Below are 17,040 nucleotides of genomic sequence, written 5' to 3'. Positions count from 1 at the left end.
GTTCCACAACCACAGTACAGAGAGCCGGCTGTACTGTGCCATTTTATATAAGGAACTTGAGCATCCAGGATTTTGGTAGCCATGGAGGTCCTGGAACCAACCCCTTGCAGATATGGGAGGATACTGTACTTACTAAAGTAGCACAGTATGTCCCTGAAAAAATCAACCCAGAGCATCTAACACTATAGAACTACTGGACTTCAAAGAATAAAGGCAAAAAACAGGCCTTAGGGTATCTAGGCAAACATACCAAGTTAAATATGAGGGAAAGAAAATCAGATTGCCAGCAGACTTTAACAACACCTTATGGCAAAAGACAATATAGTAAAATATTAAAGATCCTTGAGCAAAGAAAAGATGAGCCAAGTAAGTATAAAAGCGAAGGCTACAGACAAGCTGTTGTGAACATAATTCAGGAAACACTTCCCATGAATGCTTCCTGAGGTATCTGTTAGAGGATGAGCTTCAGAAAACCAAAATGTCAGAAAAGACAGAACATAAGAACTAGTGGCAAGCATTAAAAATATATTTACTTGTGGAACTAAGATTAAATGGTGGTAACAAAGGAGACAACAGAGTATGTGATTGCTGTATATTCTGATAAAGTAGTTTTGGTGCAGTTATCAGAAAAATTAGGGGAGGGAGAGTATCTGCAAAGTAGAATATGCTTGCTGATTGCCTTAGAGTAAAAGGATATTACTTCAAATCCCAAGTAGGGGAGAAAAGGGAGAGGGAAGGACAGGCTACTAGCTAATTTAAATTGTTACTCACAGAAGGAAACCAATAGAAAATAGAGCCCCAAAAAGAGCGAACCAAGGGTATCATATAAAGGTATAAGTATAAAGGCAACCATTAGAACAGAAAACACAAATCTTTTTAAGTACCCAACGGTATATCCAAAAAAGGGAAAGAAAATAGAATAATAGAGGAACACACCATCTATTAAGTCATCTTACTAAAAAAGAAATCAAACCTGAGTATGATCACACCTCTAAATGACCAATTTACAGGAAATTCAGGGAACAGAGAACATGTTAAACAGCACCACAGGAATGCAGGCAGCAGCATTCGGACTGTGGATAACTGCACAGGACTAATCCTCAGTTTTCTTCAACAAACATTGGGGAATAGAACCTATAAGAAATGACTTAAAAAGCCATATCAACAAACTGCCATATATGGCTCTTGCTTAGAGTCTATCAAATATTTATATATTCGTATATGTCTTTATATTTATTTTCAATAAGGGAAATGTGAATCTTGGTTACTCAATGACACTGTGGAATTTTATTGCTTTGGAAGGCTGTGACATTGGCATCATCATTATGTTTAGGGAAGGGAACCTTTCTATTTTAGAGCTACATACTGAAAATGTTCACAGATGCAATTCTATGATGCTAATGTTTCAAAATAATGGGAGGGTGGAGGGAATTCCCTGGCGGTACAGTGGTTAGGACATGGGCCTTCACTGCTGTGGACCCGGGTTCGTTCCCTGGTCGGGGAACTAAGATCCCACAAGCCACGTGGGGCGGCCAAAAAAAATGGGAGGATGAAGTGGGTAGAGGTAAAGCAGAAAGACTGGTGTTGATCCAACTGCTGAAGCTGGATGATAGGTATATGAGGGTTCGTTCACTATTCTCCGTGTGTGAGATGGTCCCATGATAAATATATATATACTTACATTTCTATGTATTTTAAAGTTACTTTTTTTTTTTTTTTTTTTTGCGTTACGCGGGCCTCTCACTGTTGTGGCCTCTCCCGTTGCGGAGCACAGGCTCCGGACGCGCAGGCTCAGCGGCCATGGCTCACGGGCCCAGCCGCTCCGCGGCATGTGGGATTTTCCCGGACTGGGGCACGAACCCGTGTCCCCTGCATCAGCAGGCAGACTCTCAACCACTGCGCCACCAGGGAAGCCCAAAGTTACATATTTTTTAAAGTTAACGTGAGATTCAATTCCTCCATCTTGAAATAAAATGGCTAATAGGTTTTCAAATAACCCAGCCTAGAAGTCATAGGACAGCCCCCTTTTTCTTTAAATTCTTTCCTAGTCAACTGATAGCAAACTTAAACAGGGTCTATTTAAATTCAGGCCCTGAAATTCTCACCCAAAACAATAGGTGCTAACCAAGGATGATGACACCAGATAAAAATAATTCTCTGGCTTAGAAATACTATAGTCTTTCGTCAAATCTAAACCAAGTGCTTTAAGGCAACTGATTTCATAATTACTTAAGCATCCACACTTGTATACCTAAAGCTGTTGGTTTCATCGAAATTGTTAACTGACATGGTACCAAGCACCTGAGTATCTACCTTAATGCCTTCAATCACAGCTGTGGTCAGTGGATGCCTTCCTGCCCATAACTCAAGAGGGTACCACTTTCTGTCCCTGGACAGTGTTTATCTTGGATTCCTTCCTGAGGATCAACACTAACAATATTAAAGGCAGCACGAGTCCTACTCCATGCCCAAGACTTGACAGAGAAGGAACTTTCCAGTTCTGGGCACCAACAGTGTCAATTCTCATCTGGGGGAGTCCCTGATTTGAAGCTGGAGGGCTTATCACTTCATGGAACTCTGAAAGGCCACCCTAAGGCTAAAATGCAAAGTCAGATGAAGTCACCCTGTCACCTCACCCAGGCTGGCTGCAGCAACACGGGAGTTGACACACCATGCCCAGTATAACGGACGGTGGCTAAATGGCGCTCTGTCAGACTCAAAAGTGCCATTAGTTAAATACAGGTATTATTAAAAACTGAAGGTGGTCGGATTTCGACAAGAAAAAGATGAAAGAATTTAAAAAGGAGGTGCAGGGGCTTCCCTGGTGGTGCAGTGGTTGAGAGTCTGCCTGCCGATGCAGGGGACACGGGTTCGTGCCCCGGTCCGGGAAGATCCCACATGCCGCGGAGCGGCTGGGCCCGTGAGCCATGGCCGCTGAGCCTGCATATCCGGAGCCTGTGCTCCGCAACGTGAGAGGCCACAACAGTGAGAGGCCCGTGTACCGGAAAGAAAAAATAAATAAATAAAGGAGGTGCAGAGCCTCCAGTCCTTGGAGCCGTACTGGAGAGCATTCAGCCTGGACCCCTGAAGCATCCTCTCTCAGCTGTGAAAAAGCATTCTGGTCCATTCTGGGAAAAATGGTTCCAAAGCCACAGACGGACGATGCACTTGGCACATGCAAGGCTCCACAAAGTCCTGAAAGTGAAGACACCTATCTGTGTTCCCCCGGCATTGCAGACATTTCTGCCACCCCCTTCGGTACATCCTTCATCAGTACATCCTCATGTCTGCTGGAGAGGCTGAAATTACAAAGACTGGAGCCGTGACAAGCTGGAAGACTGGCGTGTGATGCTCAGCCCTTCCAAGGGCACTGACGGGGCAGACAGGACTCAAGTGACAAACATCTCACAAAGCTCCTCCTGAGTCGGCCCCAACCCAGGCCCTTCCCCAACCCACCCCTACCTAACTTCATTTTTGCCTCCTCTGGTCCCTCCTTCCCTGTGAACCCCGTCCCCCAACCCTCTGGGAAACCTTGCCTTTCCCTGCTTCCTTCCTTAATTGACCATAATAAGAAACTGAAATAAATCTAAATGAAGGCGTTTTCTCTGAGAGACTCTAGACTTTTTCTTCCTTCTGGGCTCTTTGTGGACCTGGACTCATGAAAGAAAAAGAATTCACTAGAACATAAGCCCCAAGAGGACAAGGATTTTTGCCTGGTGTGTTTACAGCTATACCACTCGCCCCCCTACTGCGTCAGTAATTATTTGTGAACAAATCTATAAATTCCTGGTACGTGTAGGGTCCGTTTAAAAGATACTGAAGGGACTAACAGAATGAAACTGTAAATCTTAAGCACTACAGCTTTATGCCCAGAGTTGCTGTTCCAAGTTTTCCGAACGGAGAGACAAGCCATCTGCACCTGCCTTGGATTTGTCCTCACCTAATGGCATGCTGCTCACTACCTGAGCTCTTTCGGCATCCTGGCCAGCTTCTTCTTAGAAGGCAGTCATTCTGAAACGAAGGTGATCATTTAAAATCCTATCCCTTGAAAAGACTGGAATGGAAATTAGGCTACACATTCAGATCTCCTAAAAAATTCATAAACCCTTCTACATATGCTAGTTTATTTTAAAAAGCTGGAAAGGGGGGTTTCTTTTTCATGAAAGTGATACATTTTGCTTGAGCTAGAAACTTGTCTACTATTTGCCTGTAGTAAATATACTGACTATACTAAAATAGGAGAAAAACCTTTAAACATCCCAATTAACTGTTTTCAAGTGGTGATTCTAAAGACATATTTTTGGAGGAAGAATCCTGGTTTGACTTAACAATGACGAAAAGCCGAAAGACCAGTCCGTGCAGTTTTACCAGACCATTCCTTGAAATGAAAATCTTCCGTCAGCCGTTAAAAAAGAAATCTACATTGTGAAAATTAGGTTGGAAATGCATTTTAACATTTATAAACTTAAAAACTTATCACTTTATAACGGACCCATAGTCTTTCCAAGTAGTATAATTTTCAATTTTTTAAACAATAGTTTTGGTTTTTTTAAGCATGCACTAGCCAAGCAGAATAACAGCCAAATGCCACACAAAATCGCTAGTAAATGTTTTCCTCAGAAGCCACATCTACATTAGATCCCGTTCTATAAATACTTCCTTCCACTAAAAAGAGACACCAAATAATTTCCAAAGTTCTTTGTGACAACGCCACCTTTGTTCTAACCCTGCAAAGCAATTCCTCTGCTAACGAGTCTGCATAGGCCATCACATTTAAATTACTGGCAGCCCTGATTGTTTTCAAGAATTTTATAACACCTTTTGAAATAACGTGAGTCACCTGGGATAAACCCAAATGAAGTGGGATGTTTTGCCTCACTGAAGAACTTAGACACAAGGAAAAAAGTAAGGATTTCTCCTCTTTTCATTTTCCCTATTATTTTTTAATCCATTAGGTCAAGAACAAGGCATTCCCTGGAAAGTACCATCACTCACACTTTTTCCTTAAGTGATAGATTTCTGCCCGCCACAAACAGGCACCTCCTCCCCAAGGCTCACTGCTTTGGGAAGGGCAGTGACCAGCACCCCTCATTATCTTTTAATTACCTTCTAAATGCAGGGCTAGGGAACCTACAGCAGAATCCCAAGATGGCCTAAGCCAGTCAGGACTCTTATCAGGCTTGGGGGTTTCATCTGTTGCCAGGTTGCTTGGTTGGTTGGTTGAATAAGTGAATTTATGCAGACGGTTACATTCCTGACTTATCATTTTTTTTTTTTGCGGTACGCGGGCCTTTCACTGCTGTGGCCTCTCCCATTGCAGAGCACAGGCTCCAGACGCGCAGGCCCAGCGGCCATGGCTCACGGGCCCAGCCGCTCCGCAGCATGTGGGATCTTCCCGGACCGGGACACAAACCCGCATCCCCTGCATCGGCAGGTGGACCCTCAACCACTGCGCCACCAGGGAAGCCCCCTGACTTATCATTTTAATAAATATTTAAAATTTGTTAAGAAGCAGAGACTCAAAGACCATCTCTTGCTACTATCAGATGTTGAGCCTACAAAATCTGTGATCTTGGCTGGGGGGGAGTGGCGGGGGAGTAGGAGGTATGGGAGGGTAATTAGCCCTGGACTTAAAAGCAACTCAAAGTACACATCCGTGGACCTACTCTGGATTTGCACTGTGCATACAATATATGTAATATCATGCAAAAGTTAGACCTACTAAAAAAAAAAAAAAGTGAGACCTATACTCTTCCGTTTTTTAAAGTTATTTCTCTGACCAGATTACACATACAAAAATCTCATCACATATGGTACCGCAGGAGACACTGCAGTTACTGAAGAAAAATCCAGGTGCCCTAAAAATTATCCTATCTCATCTTCTGCTCGTCTCCACAGAGATTTTTTTCTATGGGAGTCTTTCAGCTAACTGTAAACCTCTACTTCTGCTGTTCACACCTTGACCAATTCCTGCCCCATTCTTCAAGATTTAACTCAGGTCCCAGATCTTCCTTGGAATCAGCCATTCTACTCAAGAAATGATGCTCATTCCTCCAACCCAATGCAAATGAATATGTGTCCTGGCTTCTGGACCAGCACTAGTATTTAAATCTTATTACAAATCTTACTAGGTTAGCATCTACACCAAGCATTTATGTTTCCACAGATCCCAGGCTCCTTGAAGGGAAGGATCACATCTCAGAAATCATCATGCATGTTGACATGACAAGTGAAATGATGTAATCAACCAGAGACTGCCCACTTGCAATTTCATTTCTACCACCTTCCCCTGCTGGACCACTGGCTGATCTAACGTGCCACTGAGCCATGACCACAAAATGACCAAAGGGAAGGGACAGGTGGGAAGGGAAGTGAGGGTGCTGGGTAAACCCCAGACTGAACAGTCCATCCCTGAGTAATCAAGGGAAAAGGACTTCCTTCACCCTTACAGATCTGTCAGCCTACATGCAGCATGGCTGGCTGTGTCTCAGAATCAACAGTCAGTCGGGTGATCACAGAGCACAATCATTCTTAGGTTAGGGCTAATTATGGTCGATTATAGATTTCTCTAGACCTCGAACTTCCTTGTTTTTCTTATTTTGGCACTCAGCTTAAGCTATCGTGCACTGCACAATTCATCCTGTGGTTAGATCCACTGTCCCTAACTCCAATAGATCGATCAATAACCCCTTTTTAGGTGTGGGTTCTTTATTGGCTATTTTCAATATAACCAAAAACTGTGAGGATCGTGTTAGAGTCTACCCAGAATTTATAAGAAACAGTCCACCCCACAGCCGAGGCAGTGAAGAGAGAAAAACAGCTGGTTATTTTATTTAGAAAGATTTCAGCTGGGCCCTTAAAGGGTCATCAAGCCAACTGAGGTGGGCAGGACCTAACCATTTCAGAATGACAATTACTTTTGGCTTTTCTCATACCTATAGCCAAGGCCCTATAACTCTGGTAACACAATAAAGTCTTTTCCAACCCTTCCAATCAAAGAATTTTCCCTAAAAAAAAAAAAAAAAAAAAAAAAAAACCTCAATTTTTTTTCTGGGGCAATTGCAACTATTCTCATTTTGTCCCATTCTTCACTCACATACTACAAATATTTGAAGACTGTTATTCACTAAACCTTCCTTTACCTTATCTTCTCCAGGCTTCAAAATTCCAATTCTTTAAGTTGCCTTCAAAGGGCCTATTACCCAAAGCTTTAATCAACTCTACGACCTCTTCTGTGCCTAAAACATCCATTTTGTTCTCTGAGAAAACCAATAAACATATTTTTAAAATAGTCTAATGCAGAGACTAAATGAAGAATTATCTTCCTGCCATCGATTTCTTTTCATGAAAATTTACTTTTCGTGACACGATGGGTACACAACACACAATTCTTTATAATCCCCAAATCCTACTGTAATATTATAGAGCCATGGTCTGTGACCTTTGGGGTTTAGTTTTTACATGGTCCTGACCCTAAGAAGATTTTCATTTATATCTATCATCGTGTCTGTGAAGTTAAGTGTCAAGTCAATGCAGCCCGTAAATAATCAATAGACAAACATAGCAGAGTCCAGCATCATATGCCCTCTTTCAAACGGGCTCCTCTTCTTGGCTTTATTTCTGTGAACTCCATAGCACCCCCAGATCTCCGTTACCACACCCACAATAGTTTCTGTTCCCCTTCCCCACAATCTCGTCAGTGCCTGGCACATCCAAGATGCCTGTAAATTTGCCAAGCAAAGTAACTAAGTCTGCCACCTTTATCTTCCTCATGTCTCTTAAGTGTTCCCCCTTCTTTCCAGAGCATGCACCCCAACACGCAAGCACTCACTCCTTCATCCAGAGACCACCTAACCATCTAAAGAGTATGACCGATGGTCCCTCTGCCCAGCTTCCCATCAACACACAGCTCTCAGCCATGGGCCTAACCATCCTAACAGAGGCCCCTCAGAAACTCTCCCCTAGATATCTGTACACCCATGTTCATAACAGGATTCGTCACAATAGCCAAAAGGGGCAAGCAATACAAGTGCTCATAGATGGATGAATGGAGGAAAAAATGTGGTCAGTACATACATATACATAGGCATACACTGCCTTCCTTAAAAAGGAAGGAAATTCTGACACGCGCTGTAACACAGATAAACCTTGAGGACAGTATGCTAAATGAAATAAGCCAGTCACAAAACAAATACTGAATGAGGTCCCTAGAGTGTCAAACTCATATAGACAGAAAGTAGAATGATGGTTGTCAGGGGCTCAGGGAGTGTTTCATGGGTAGAGGGTTTTGGTTTTGCAAGATGTAAGTGTGCTGGATACGGGTTACACAACAACGTGCATGTAATTAACACCACTGAACTGTACACCAAAAAAATGGTTAAGATGGTAAATTTTATGTTACGTGCATTTTACTAAAATTTAAACACACACACACCCCTCCCTTAGTTTTGGCTGCCCACACCAAGGGGATGTCCAAGTTTTTGGAGCAGGTTGGGGAGTGTGCTTAACAGGACAGAATAGTAGAGCGAACAGCCCTGGACTAGCAAGCAAAGCTGGGAGGGCCACTACTGGGTCAAGTCTACCGTAGCCTTGACTTCAAAGTTTTTTTCAGAATCTGGACCAAACTCAACACTAAATATACCCTCCCCCTCCAGTGCTCCTTGAGGCTAATCAGAGGCCACCTTTCCAGCCTCTTCACCTCCAATTCTCTACCCCGAGTCCTAACACCAACTGAAAGATTTGAAAATCTTCAAATAAGATCTTAATTTCTTGCTCCCTGTTTCAGGAGCTTTTTCCAACACAAGCCTCCACTACAGACACTCTACCCTCTTTTAAAGTTTAGAAATTAATGTCAAATATTATCTCCCACATGGACTGATCCCTGATCTCTATCACATGCCCACCAAGACGGAAACTCCTCTCCTGGGAAATACTGCCTGGGCACTTTGCACTTCTTACGACACCAATTCTCTCTTTGAATTGTTGGCTCTGCTCTTACTCTGTTCCTACCCCACCCCCAGAGCCCACACGTATAGTCCCTACAAGGCCCAAGGCATAGGGATTGCTCATCCTTTGTTACACTGAATCTGAAATGTTGACTCAGCATTCACTAGTTCAAAGCTCTGTACAAGTGCTGGAGAACAGGAGAGAAGTTAAACCAGTATTGCCTGAGCACTGCTGTGTGTCCAGCCCAGGGCAACAGACAAGCTCAGCTTGGTCCCTCACAGCTAGGGAAGGGCCTCATATAGTCACGGAAAAGCTTCTTCCTTCTCAAGGTGCTTTCAATGCCACTTTACAAGGCAATAGGGTTCATGGACCCTCTGTGAGCTACACTTACTTATTCATTGAGAAATTGGGCCATTTACAGAACTTTCCCCTCCCAAACTTTTATCCAGAAAGCTATATTCCCTTTGGTGGAAAGCAGCCTGTAAACAAGGTTAAACAAAGAACCAGGGAGAGAAGTATGCAGTAATACTATCTGCGAACCTTTTAAAAAAAACTAGACATTGAATGGATAAGCTTCATCTTAATACTAAAAGAAACCCCTCTATACAATCTGGTTTAAAACCATTTCCAAATTTCTTTCCTAAGAGACAAATACTGAAAAAGAAACATAAAATCAGCCTGATGGTGGAGTCCCCGTGCCTTCCCTGTAAGGGACGCTATGCAAAGTGTGTTTCGTGCATGATCTAATTTACTCCTTTCAGTAGGCCTATGCCATCATCCCCATTTTACAGATGAGGAATTGAAGCTTAAGCAGAGGTGAAGGGTCTCGTCCCAGGTCACAGAGCTGGCAAGAGGCCAAGCTGGACAAACTTGTCAACTTCAGAGCCCAAATTCTTAACTCTGATGCCTCATGCCCTGAATAACAATTTAGCTTAAACTTTAAAGTTTGCAAAAGCCTTAAAAACCTAACTGTCAGAAAGGTATGCAGTAGAAAATAGCTAACCAACGCATTTCATAACCAAAATGTAAGCATTAAGGCTAAAGCATAAGATGAATGGAAAAATTAGAAGGTATGAATGTTTTCACTAGAGAAATCTTCTGGGGGATGTATGTATACATATAGCTGGTTCACTTTGTTATACAGCAGAAACTAATACAACATTGTAAAGCAATTATACTCCAATAAAGATGTTAAAAAAAAAATCTTCTGGGTTTTTCTCCCCCCCGGGGGAAAAAATAGTCCAAGATCTGTTCACTCTTTAACACTAGTGATTCCCAACTGTTTTGTCAAAAGCTATGTAAAACTCAAGACAAAAATTAAAGTTTATTTCCTTTTAAAAGCTGTCAAGTTAGTACCTATTAGTATCTGCGTGCAAGGATTATAAAGAGAAATAGTCAGATTCTACATACTCATGGAATTTCTTCATTTGTTAGGTGCCTATGCCATCCCAGACCCTGTGCCAAGTATCTTTACAAGAATCTGTTTCTAATCTTTAGAGTAATCATATTAGAGAAGGCATTATTCCCATTTTAGGGACAGCAATAATTCCTAATTTACAGATAATAAATATGTACAGAGCTTGACATGTGTTGAGCTTGTACCATGAGCGTACCAGGCAGTACCATTCTAAAAACTTTATATGTAGCCACACATTTACTGGCACAGAGAGGTTAAGTAATTTCCCCAAAGTCACACAGCTAAAACTAGGATGAAAGAGTGAAGCTCAGCAAGGGTAAGCAATTTGTTCCAAGGTCACAAAGCTGTCAGCCACGGAGCCAGCAGACTAATACAAGGCTGTTTTCATTCCTTAGGCCTGTGCTCCTTCCACTAGGTACCTGAGTGGTCCCACCTGTGCTCACCGGGACCCAAGGCTAAATGCCTAAAAGCCCAACTGGCAGTATAGAGTGGTACTGTCTAGAGCAATGGAAAGAGTAGAGGTCCCATCTAAAGATGGGGAGTTTTCGATTCTTCGAGAGAATAAAGAAACCTACATCTTGATATAAATTCTCCATATGTTAAATACTGCCCCAATGTTTTCTAAAAAAGCATCATGTGGGCCAAACGAAACACATCCAAGCAAGGGCTATGAGTTTGCAGTTAAGAGTCTGAAGTCAAACGATGGGCTGTCTTGGGTCCAAAATGTCAGAGACTAGAGCTGCCAGGCTAGGCTTCCTCACAAGTCCTCTCTGCTTTCAAGACAAAGATTTACACTGGATTCGGCCTAGATTCAAACTTTTACCTCTGGTGACTCCCTTGTAGGCCCTCTTCACTCTGGATGTGCAGCCACAAAAATATCCAAGTTACAGAGACTGCAGGTGAAATTTTGCATGCTTAGGATTTCTTCAAACGTCCTTCAAGTCCCCTTTTTTAAAAAGTTACCATATGTGAATGAAGCAACATTAAGCACTTCCTTAGCCTATGAGCTGTTAAACTAAATTCATTCTGGAGAAAATGCCGCTGCAGCCTTGAACGCTGCCTTTGAGGGGTCCCTGCACTGCAGTCCAGCTTCAAGAATTCCCGCTCAGGACACCGCGGCTCATTTCCTGGTGTCCTTCTTTAATCAGCTCGGGGAGACTTGAGGAAATGAGTCAAAATCCTCAGGGCAACTTCTAAGGGCCGTCAACAACAGCAGCAAAATCTATCACAACAACATCTGTACGTAAACGTGCTCCAAGGGAAGCCCACAAAATAACTTGGCACATTTCTGATGAGCAGTTGTTTTGGAAAAAGAAAGGCTTTGAGTGCTGAGATGCCATTATATCTCACTGTGCTCGTCCAGGGTAAACAGCCAATGATGTTACCCATCCCTGGGGTTTTTCTCTCTCACAAGTACCCCACAAGTATATAATGCTAAGACCACTTTTAGTTTTTTGCAGTGGGGATGGAAAAATTTTTCAACTAACTTGCGCCATGATTTTAGAGACAGTGCATCTTCATTTTGGAGAGACTCTACCTGGAATAGGACAGCTAACACCTAAAGCCCTCATACCCAGCGTCAAATGCCTACATACCCCTCAGGGAAGCTATCATTGAACGACTCCCCCTTCAATGAATACTTCCCTCAAATTGAGAACACTAACTCAGACATTGTATGACAGGAAATCTAGGTCTTTTTCACCAACACTGGGAAAGTAATGATCTTGGCCATCCTATATTCCCAGAACCTCCAACAATGTCTGGCATATGATATAGAAGAGTTTCAAATAAATCTCACTTTACAACTGATTCTGAGAAATCATGTGATTGGATATACAGCTGGGCATATGGGGCCAACCTCAGGCTTCACCCCTGATTATTCTGGGAACTGGCTTATCCTCAGCCAGTTTCTCCAGCTTTAATGGGAGGGATGGTAACAAGACTACCTCCAGGGCTTGTTGAGAGGACTGGAAATTGCAGGCAAAGGCACCAGCACTGGGTCTGGCACTAACGTGAAATTGGAGGCACCCTAGAAAACATGTTGCAATAGCACAGCATGAATGGTTTATAAAGTCTGAAGAAAAAACGTGTGGATGGGTGGGAAACACCAGGAAGGGGATAAATGAATTATCTGGGTTCCCTTTTATAAGACCATCGTGTTATTTCCAGCACGATAGTAATTCAGAATGTTATGTGTCCAGCTGCTGGGGGTGACTCTAGCCTCACACCTGCAGGAACGAGGGGAGGGTATGATTCACTATTCACTGCAGGTTCATCCTGCTGGGCACAGGAGTTGTAAACACTGGGGCGGGGCGGACGTGGTGATGATGGAGGGTCCTGCAGAGTTGGCACCTCCTAGGCCTCAAAGGGAAACTGTAGGGGAGCATGTGTGGACTGGAGAGAACACACATCTCCCTGTTTTAACCAGAGGCAGACCAGTAGGACACCACCAAGCGGTCGCTGTGACCAGGAGGCAGTGGAATTTCAAGGAGGCAGGAAGGATTCAGGGAAAGAGCTCAGAAGAAGTGTAGGGTCTATGCTCATAACACTGGAAGAGGAGAATTTGGGACCCAAAGGATCCTTCATGGTGCAGACCCCTTGCTGCCCTGTTGAGGACCCCGGGCTCCCACAAATTTAAGGGACTGGCACAACGGCACACAGCCAACAGAAGCTGAGAAAAGGAGAACCAGAAAGGCAGCACAAGCCTTTGTCACTACACCACACTGCCCCCCAGGAGCCAGGCCTTAAAATCCCCTTTGCCAAAAAAATCTGTTGGATGGAGCCGGCTAATTATGAGGAATAAGGGAGCAACTGATTCATTTAATTTAAAAAATGGGAAACAGTATGTGTGGTCTACCTTTCTTGTGTGCCCGTCAGGTCCAGTGTACACCCCTTCACTGAAATTAAAATGTCAAGGCCAAAAGATGGAAAGGACCAAAGGTCTAATTTGAAACTTAGGCAGTCAAATCCGCCACGGGAATCCGGACACTCATTCAAGATCCCTCCTACCTCTCTTCCCCCACAGGAAAGCCCTCACAATGCCTTATAAGACCGGGAAGGGGAAGGCTGCATCTTAAGACTTTATGGGAAAACTGATCAGCAGTAGATACAGTCCCACAATAGTTCACAGCGATGCTTCCTTTGGAGCCCTTGAATTCCACTTCAGACTCACTTTCTATCCTTACATCATCAAGTTAGCCTTAAAGGTTAAAAAAAAAAAAAAAGACCTGGGAAAAAGCAGGGCTTCAGGGGTTAGCCGGGCGACCTGCACTTGCTTGCGCACCAGCGACGCCCAGAACGAAAAGAGAAGGGGCAGGAATCTGAGGGCTTCCAGGAGCCTGCAAATCCTCCTCCACCTGAAGACCCAAGTTCCCGCGCAGATATAACCGATTTTCATAACAGCTTTAAGATGTAAGTAAGATTTGCAGAAAGTTCCACTCCATCTCCCACCCCTCACCTCAGGCAGCCCTTCAGCAGAGATATCATATGGGAGCGGGTGTTGCGAATCTCAAAATTCCCAAAGAAAACAGGGACCTGCGATTACAGGTCGCAGACACCGTGTAGAGGGGCTTGCAGAGCCCTGCCAGCCTGGCCGGGTACTCCGGCCGTGCGTGGGTGGCTGCTGGGGTCAGGAACCTCACTGTCCCGGCGCACCGTCCCCGCCTCCCCCGGGAGCAGGCGGCAAACGCAGCCCTCAGCCGCTCCGAGGCGCGTTGCAGGAAAGAAACGGCACCCGGCAGAAAGGGGCGAGCCTCGGGCACGGAATCTACAAAAGCAAAAAGTCTGCAACCTAGCGGCTGCTTTCCACACGCCCTACCCAAGTTGTCTCTGGAGCCGCACCTCCAGGTTCGCGGCCACAGAGCCGCACGCGGCACGCTCCCCGTGCAAAAGGCATAACCCAAGGACCCGGGGACAACGCAGTCTTCGACTCGGGTCCAGGATGGCGCCTGGAGCAGAAGAGGCAGAGGGTCCGTCCCCTGCTCTGGGGCACAAAGAGCGCCGCGGTTTGGAAAGCTGACGCCGCAGAGCAAAGAAAAGGCTCTCCTCCAATTTCGCCCTCCGCGCGGCTGAGAACCTGCGGGCCGGTCCTCCGGTGCGCCGGTCACACACGCACAACTTTTAACAAAAGGAAGCAGCGGTCGCGCCTCGCCCGGCGGAGATTAAAGCGCTGGATGCGTACCCCCTCGCCGCCCGCCTCTGCGCCCGCTCACCCTCCGCACAAAAGCATCCCCAAACTCGCACGCAACCCGCTGCCCTCAGCCTCACCTCGCTCAGCCTAAGCCCCCCTCGCCGCCCCCATTCCCGGAAGACCCCCAGCTCAGCGCGCCCACCACCAACGACAGGGGGCTCCCTGCGCAGGTGAGCAGGGCAGGGCGCAGGAGAGTACCAGGGCCGCCCCGAATCTTCCCGGAGGCTGAAATGCCCCGGCACCAGAGGGCCGGCAACCACCTCTCCCGACACACCCCAACGTGTTCGGACCCTAGTGGGGCACAGGATAAGCCGGGGGACGCGGTCCGGGTGCCCGCAGCGCCCTCCCACCTGTCTGGACGCGGAGCAGGAGCACCAGGACGAAGAGGAAATCCCAGGCGCCGCGAGCGCCTCTCATCGCGGTGGCTGCGCTGAGAGCGGAGCTCCGTTCCCCGTTCCTGCTCTCGCCCAAGTGCACTGAGCGCGGCAAAGCCGGGCCCCCAGAGCTGCGAGCGCCGAGCAGCGGCCCCTCCTCCCAGCGCCCTCCCACTGCGTGCCGGCCACGCCCCTTCTCCGCGCCCCTCCTCGCCTCCCCTCCCTCCCTCCCCCACTCCAGGGTCTTGCTCCCTGGCTGTGGCGCCTGACCCCTGAGCCTTCGACGAGCTTATCCCAGGGGACCGAGCCCGCGGGTAGGGAGCGAGCACACCGGCCCTCGCCGCCCGCTCCTGACCCCAGAGCCCCTTCATCTCTCCACCTCTTCTCTCCTGTGATATGATAGGGCTGCCAGAGGCGGTTCCCGGACGAGAGTGGCGCTGCCCGCGCGCTTTGTGAAGCTGGGCACCACGCGCACATCAGGGGACCGGCCCGCCACCTGGCAGGTGCTCCCCAGACAATAAAGGTCCGCCTCCGCCCCTCGAGCACGCTCCCGAGGGAGGAGGCTGGACGCCGCTAGTGGTGGAAGGTGGTGCGGGGGACAGGAACGGGGCGGGGGGGGGCGATGGGATTGGGCCCCGACCTTCTTCTCTATTCCTGTTATTCGAGGGGGATCAAGCGTGGCGCCAGGCGCCGCGGTAAAAAGCTGAGCCCAGGCGTAGGTAATTATTAATGCTCTGTTTCTCCACCTGCTCCTCAACCTGTAAGATCACAGTTGGCTTCTATTGGTCGGCGTGGCCTCTGCCCAACAAGCCCCTGCTGAGACCTTTCTGGAGACTGGGGCTTTGGGGTGGGAAGGGGCCTTGAGAAGTTTACTCTGGGAGCCCGAGTTTTGAAATCCATTTGCGCCAAAGTCGTTGTTCTAGAGGCCCTCTGGGCGCCTTTTTTTTTTTTTTTTTTTTTCTGTAGGGTTTCTCTGCCTCTCTATCAGACGACAGTTACAGGGGTGGGGATTCTTGTGTTCTTCTTAGCTGCCCTAGCCTGTACCAAGGCAAAACAATAGTAAAATGAACCTCTTAAGCCAAGTTTCACGGCCTAGGAAGTGCTTTACCCAAGGAAACAACAGTATCTGTATAGGGTTTTATAGTTCCTCCTTAGGCTGAACGGTATTTCATGCTCACAGTAACAGCTCTGTGAGGTCGTGGAACAGATATGTATATTATTTCAATTCTAAAAGTAGCCCAATATCACACAGCTAAAAGAGGGGAGACCCAGTCATTATAAGACTGACCCCAGGTATGATGAGCTTTCTCTGTGCATTCTAATAAATCAGTAAACACCTCTCCAGAAAGCTTCAGAATGGAAAAGAAATGGGAAGTGCCCATAAGAAAAAGCTATGGAATAATTTAGATACACCTAGACTCTTCTCTAAAGTAGCAGCCAAAATTTATAATTAACCAATTCTCTGCCACCCCCTTTATTTAATATTGAAAGCTCACCTGTTCGATGTTGATAGGACCTAAATTGGTTTCAGAAAAGTGACTTTTAAAGCTAATCACTTGGACTTCCCTGGTGGCACAGTGGTTAAGAATCCGCCTGCCAATTCAGGGGAGGTAGGGGTTCAAGCCCTGGCCCGGGAAAATCCCACATGCTGCGGAGCAACTAAGCCCATGCGCCACAACTACTGAGCCTGCGCTCTAGAGCCCACTAACCACAACTACTGAAGCACGCACGCCTTAGAGCCCCTGCTCTGCAACAAGAGAAGCCACCACAATGAGAAGCCTGCGCACCACAAGAAGAGTAGCCCCCGCTTGCTGCAACTAGAAAGCCCGCGCACAGCCATGAAGACCCAACGCAACCATAAATAAAATACATATTTTTAAAAAGCTAATCACTTAAAAATTATCACTACTTCATCAATATATATGATCGCCTCTCTTTAAATGTTTTTATTTATTCATTCAATAAGCATCTAAGTGTCTACTGTGAAAAGGACGGGCTAGGCACTGGGAGGACCATTGTTCATAGACAGGTGTGGGTCCTGCTGCAATCCTTACAGTCAAGTGTGGGAACCCACACCCTCACGTCCTAGCAAATGGTTCAAGGCACACAGCTGT

At 46.1% G+C, this 17,040-nt stretch overlaps 1 protein-coding gene across 2 annotated transcripts in view; it reads right to left on the bottom strand.

Moving 5' to 3' along the window:
- KIT (KIT proto-oncogene, receptor tyrosine kinase) overlaps positions 1-15,084 on the bottom strand; it is an 85,699-nt gene extending 70,615 nt beyond the window's left edge. For both annotated transcript variants that reach the window (XM_082611045.1, XM_082611046.1), the window contains exon 1: positions 14,903-15,084. In XM_082611045.1, coding sequence (XP_082467171.1) covers positions 14,903-14,969 — 67 coding nt within the window. In that variant the 5' untranslated portion in view covers positions 14,970-15,084. The remainder of the gene's footprint in view (positions 1-14,902) is intronic.
- Between the last annotated feature and the right edge of the window lie 1,956 nt (positions 15,085-17,040).

Source organism: Mesoplodon mirus, assembly GCF_964341445.2.
Source record: "Mesoplodon mirus genome assembly, chromosome: 2".
NCBI classification, from domain to species: domain Eukaryota; kingdom Metazoa; phylum Chordata; class Mammalia; order Artiodactyla; family Ziphiidae; genus Mesoplodon; species Mesoplodon mirus.
This window is presented reverse-complemented; position numbering and strand designations above follow the sequence as displayed.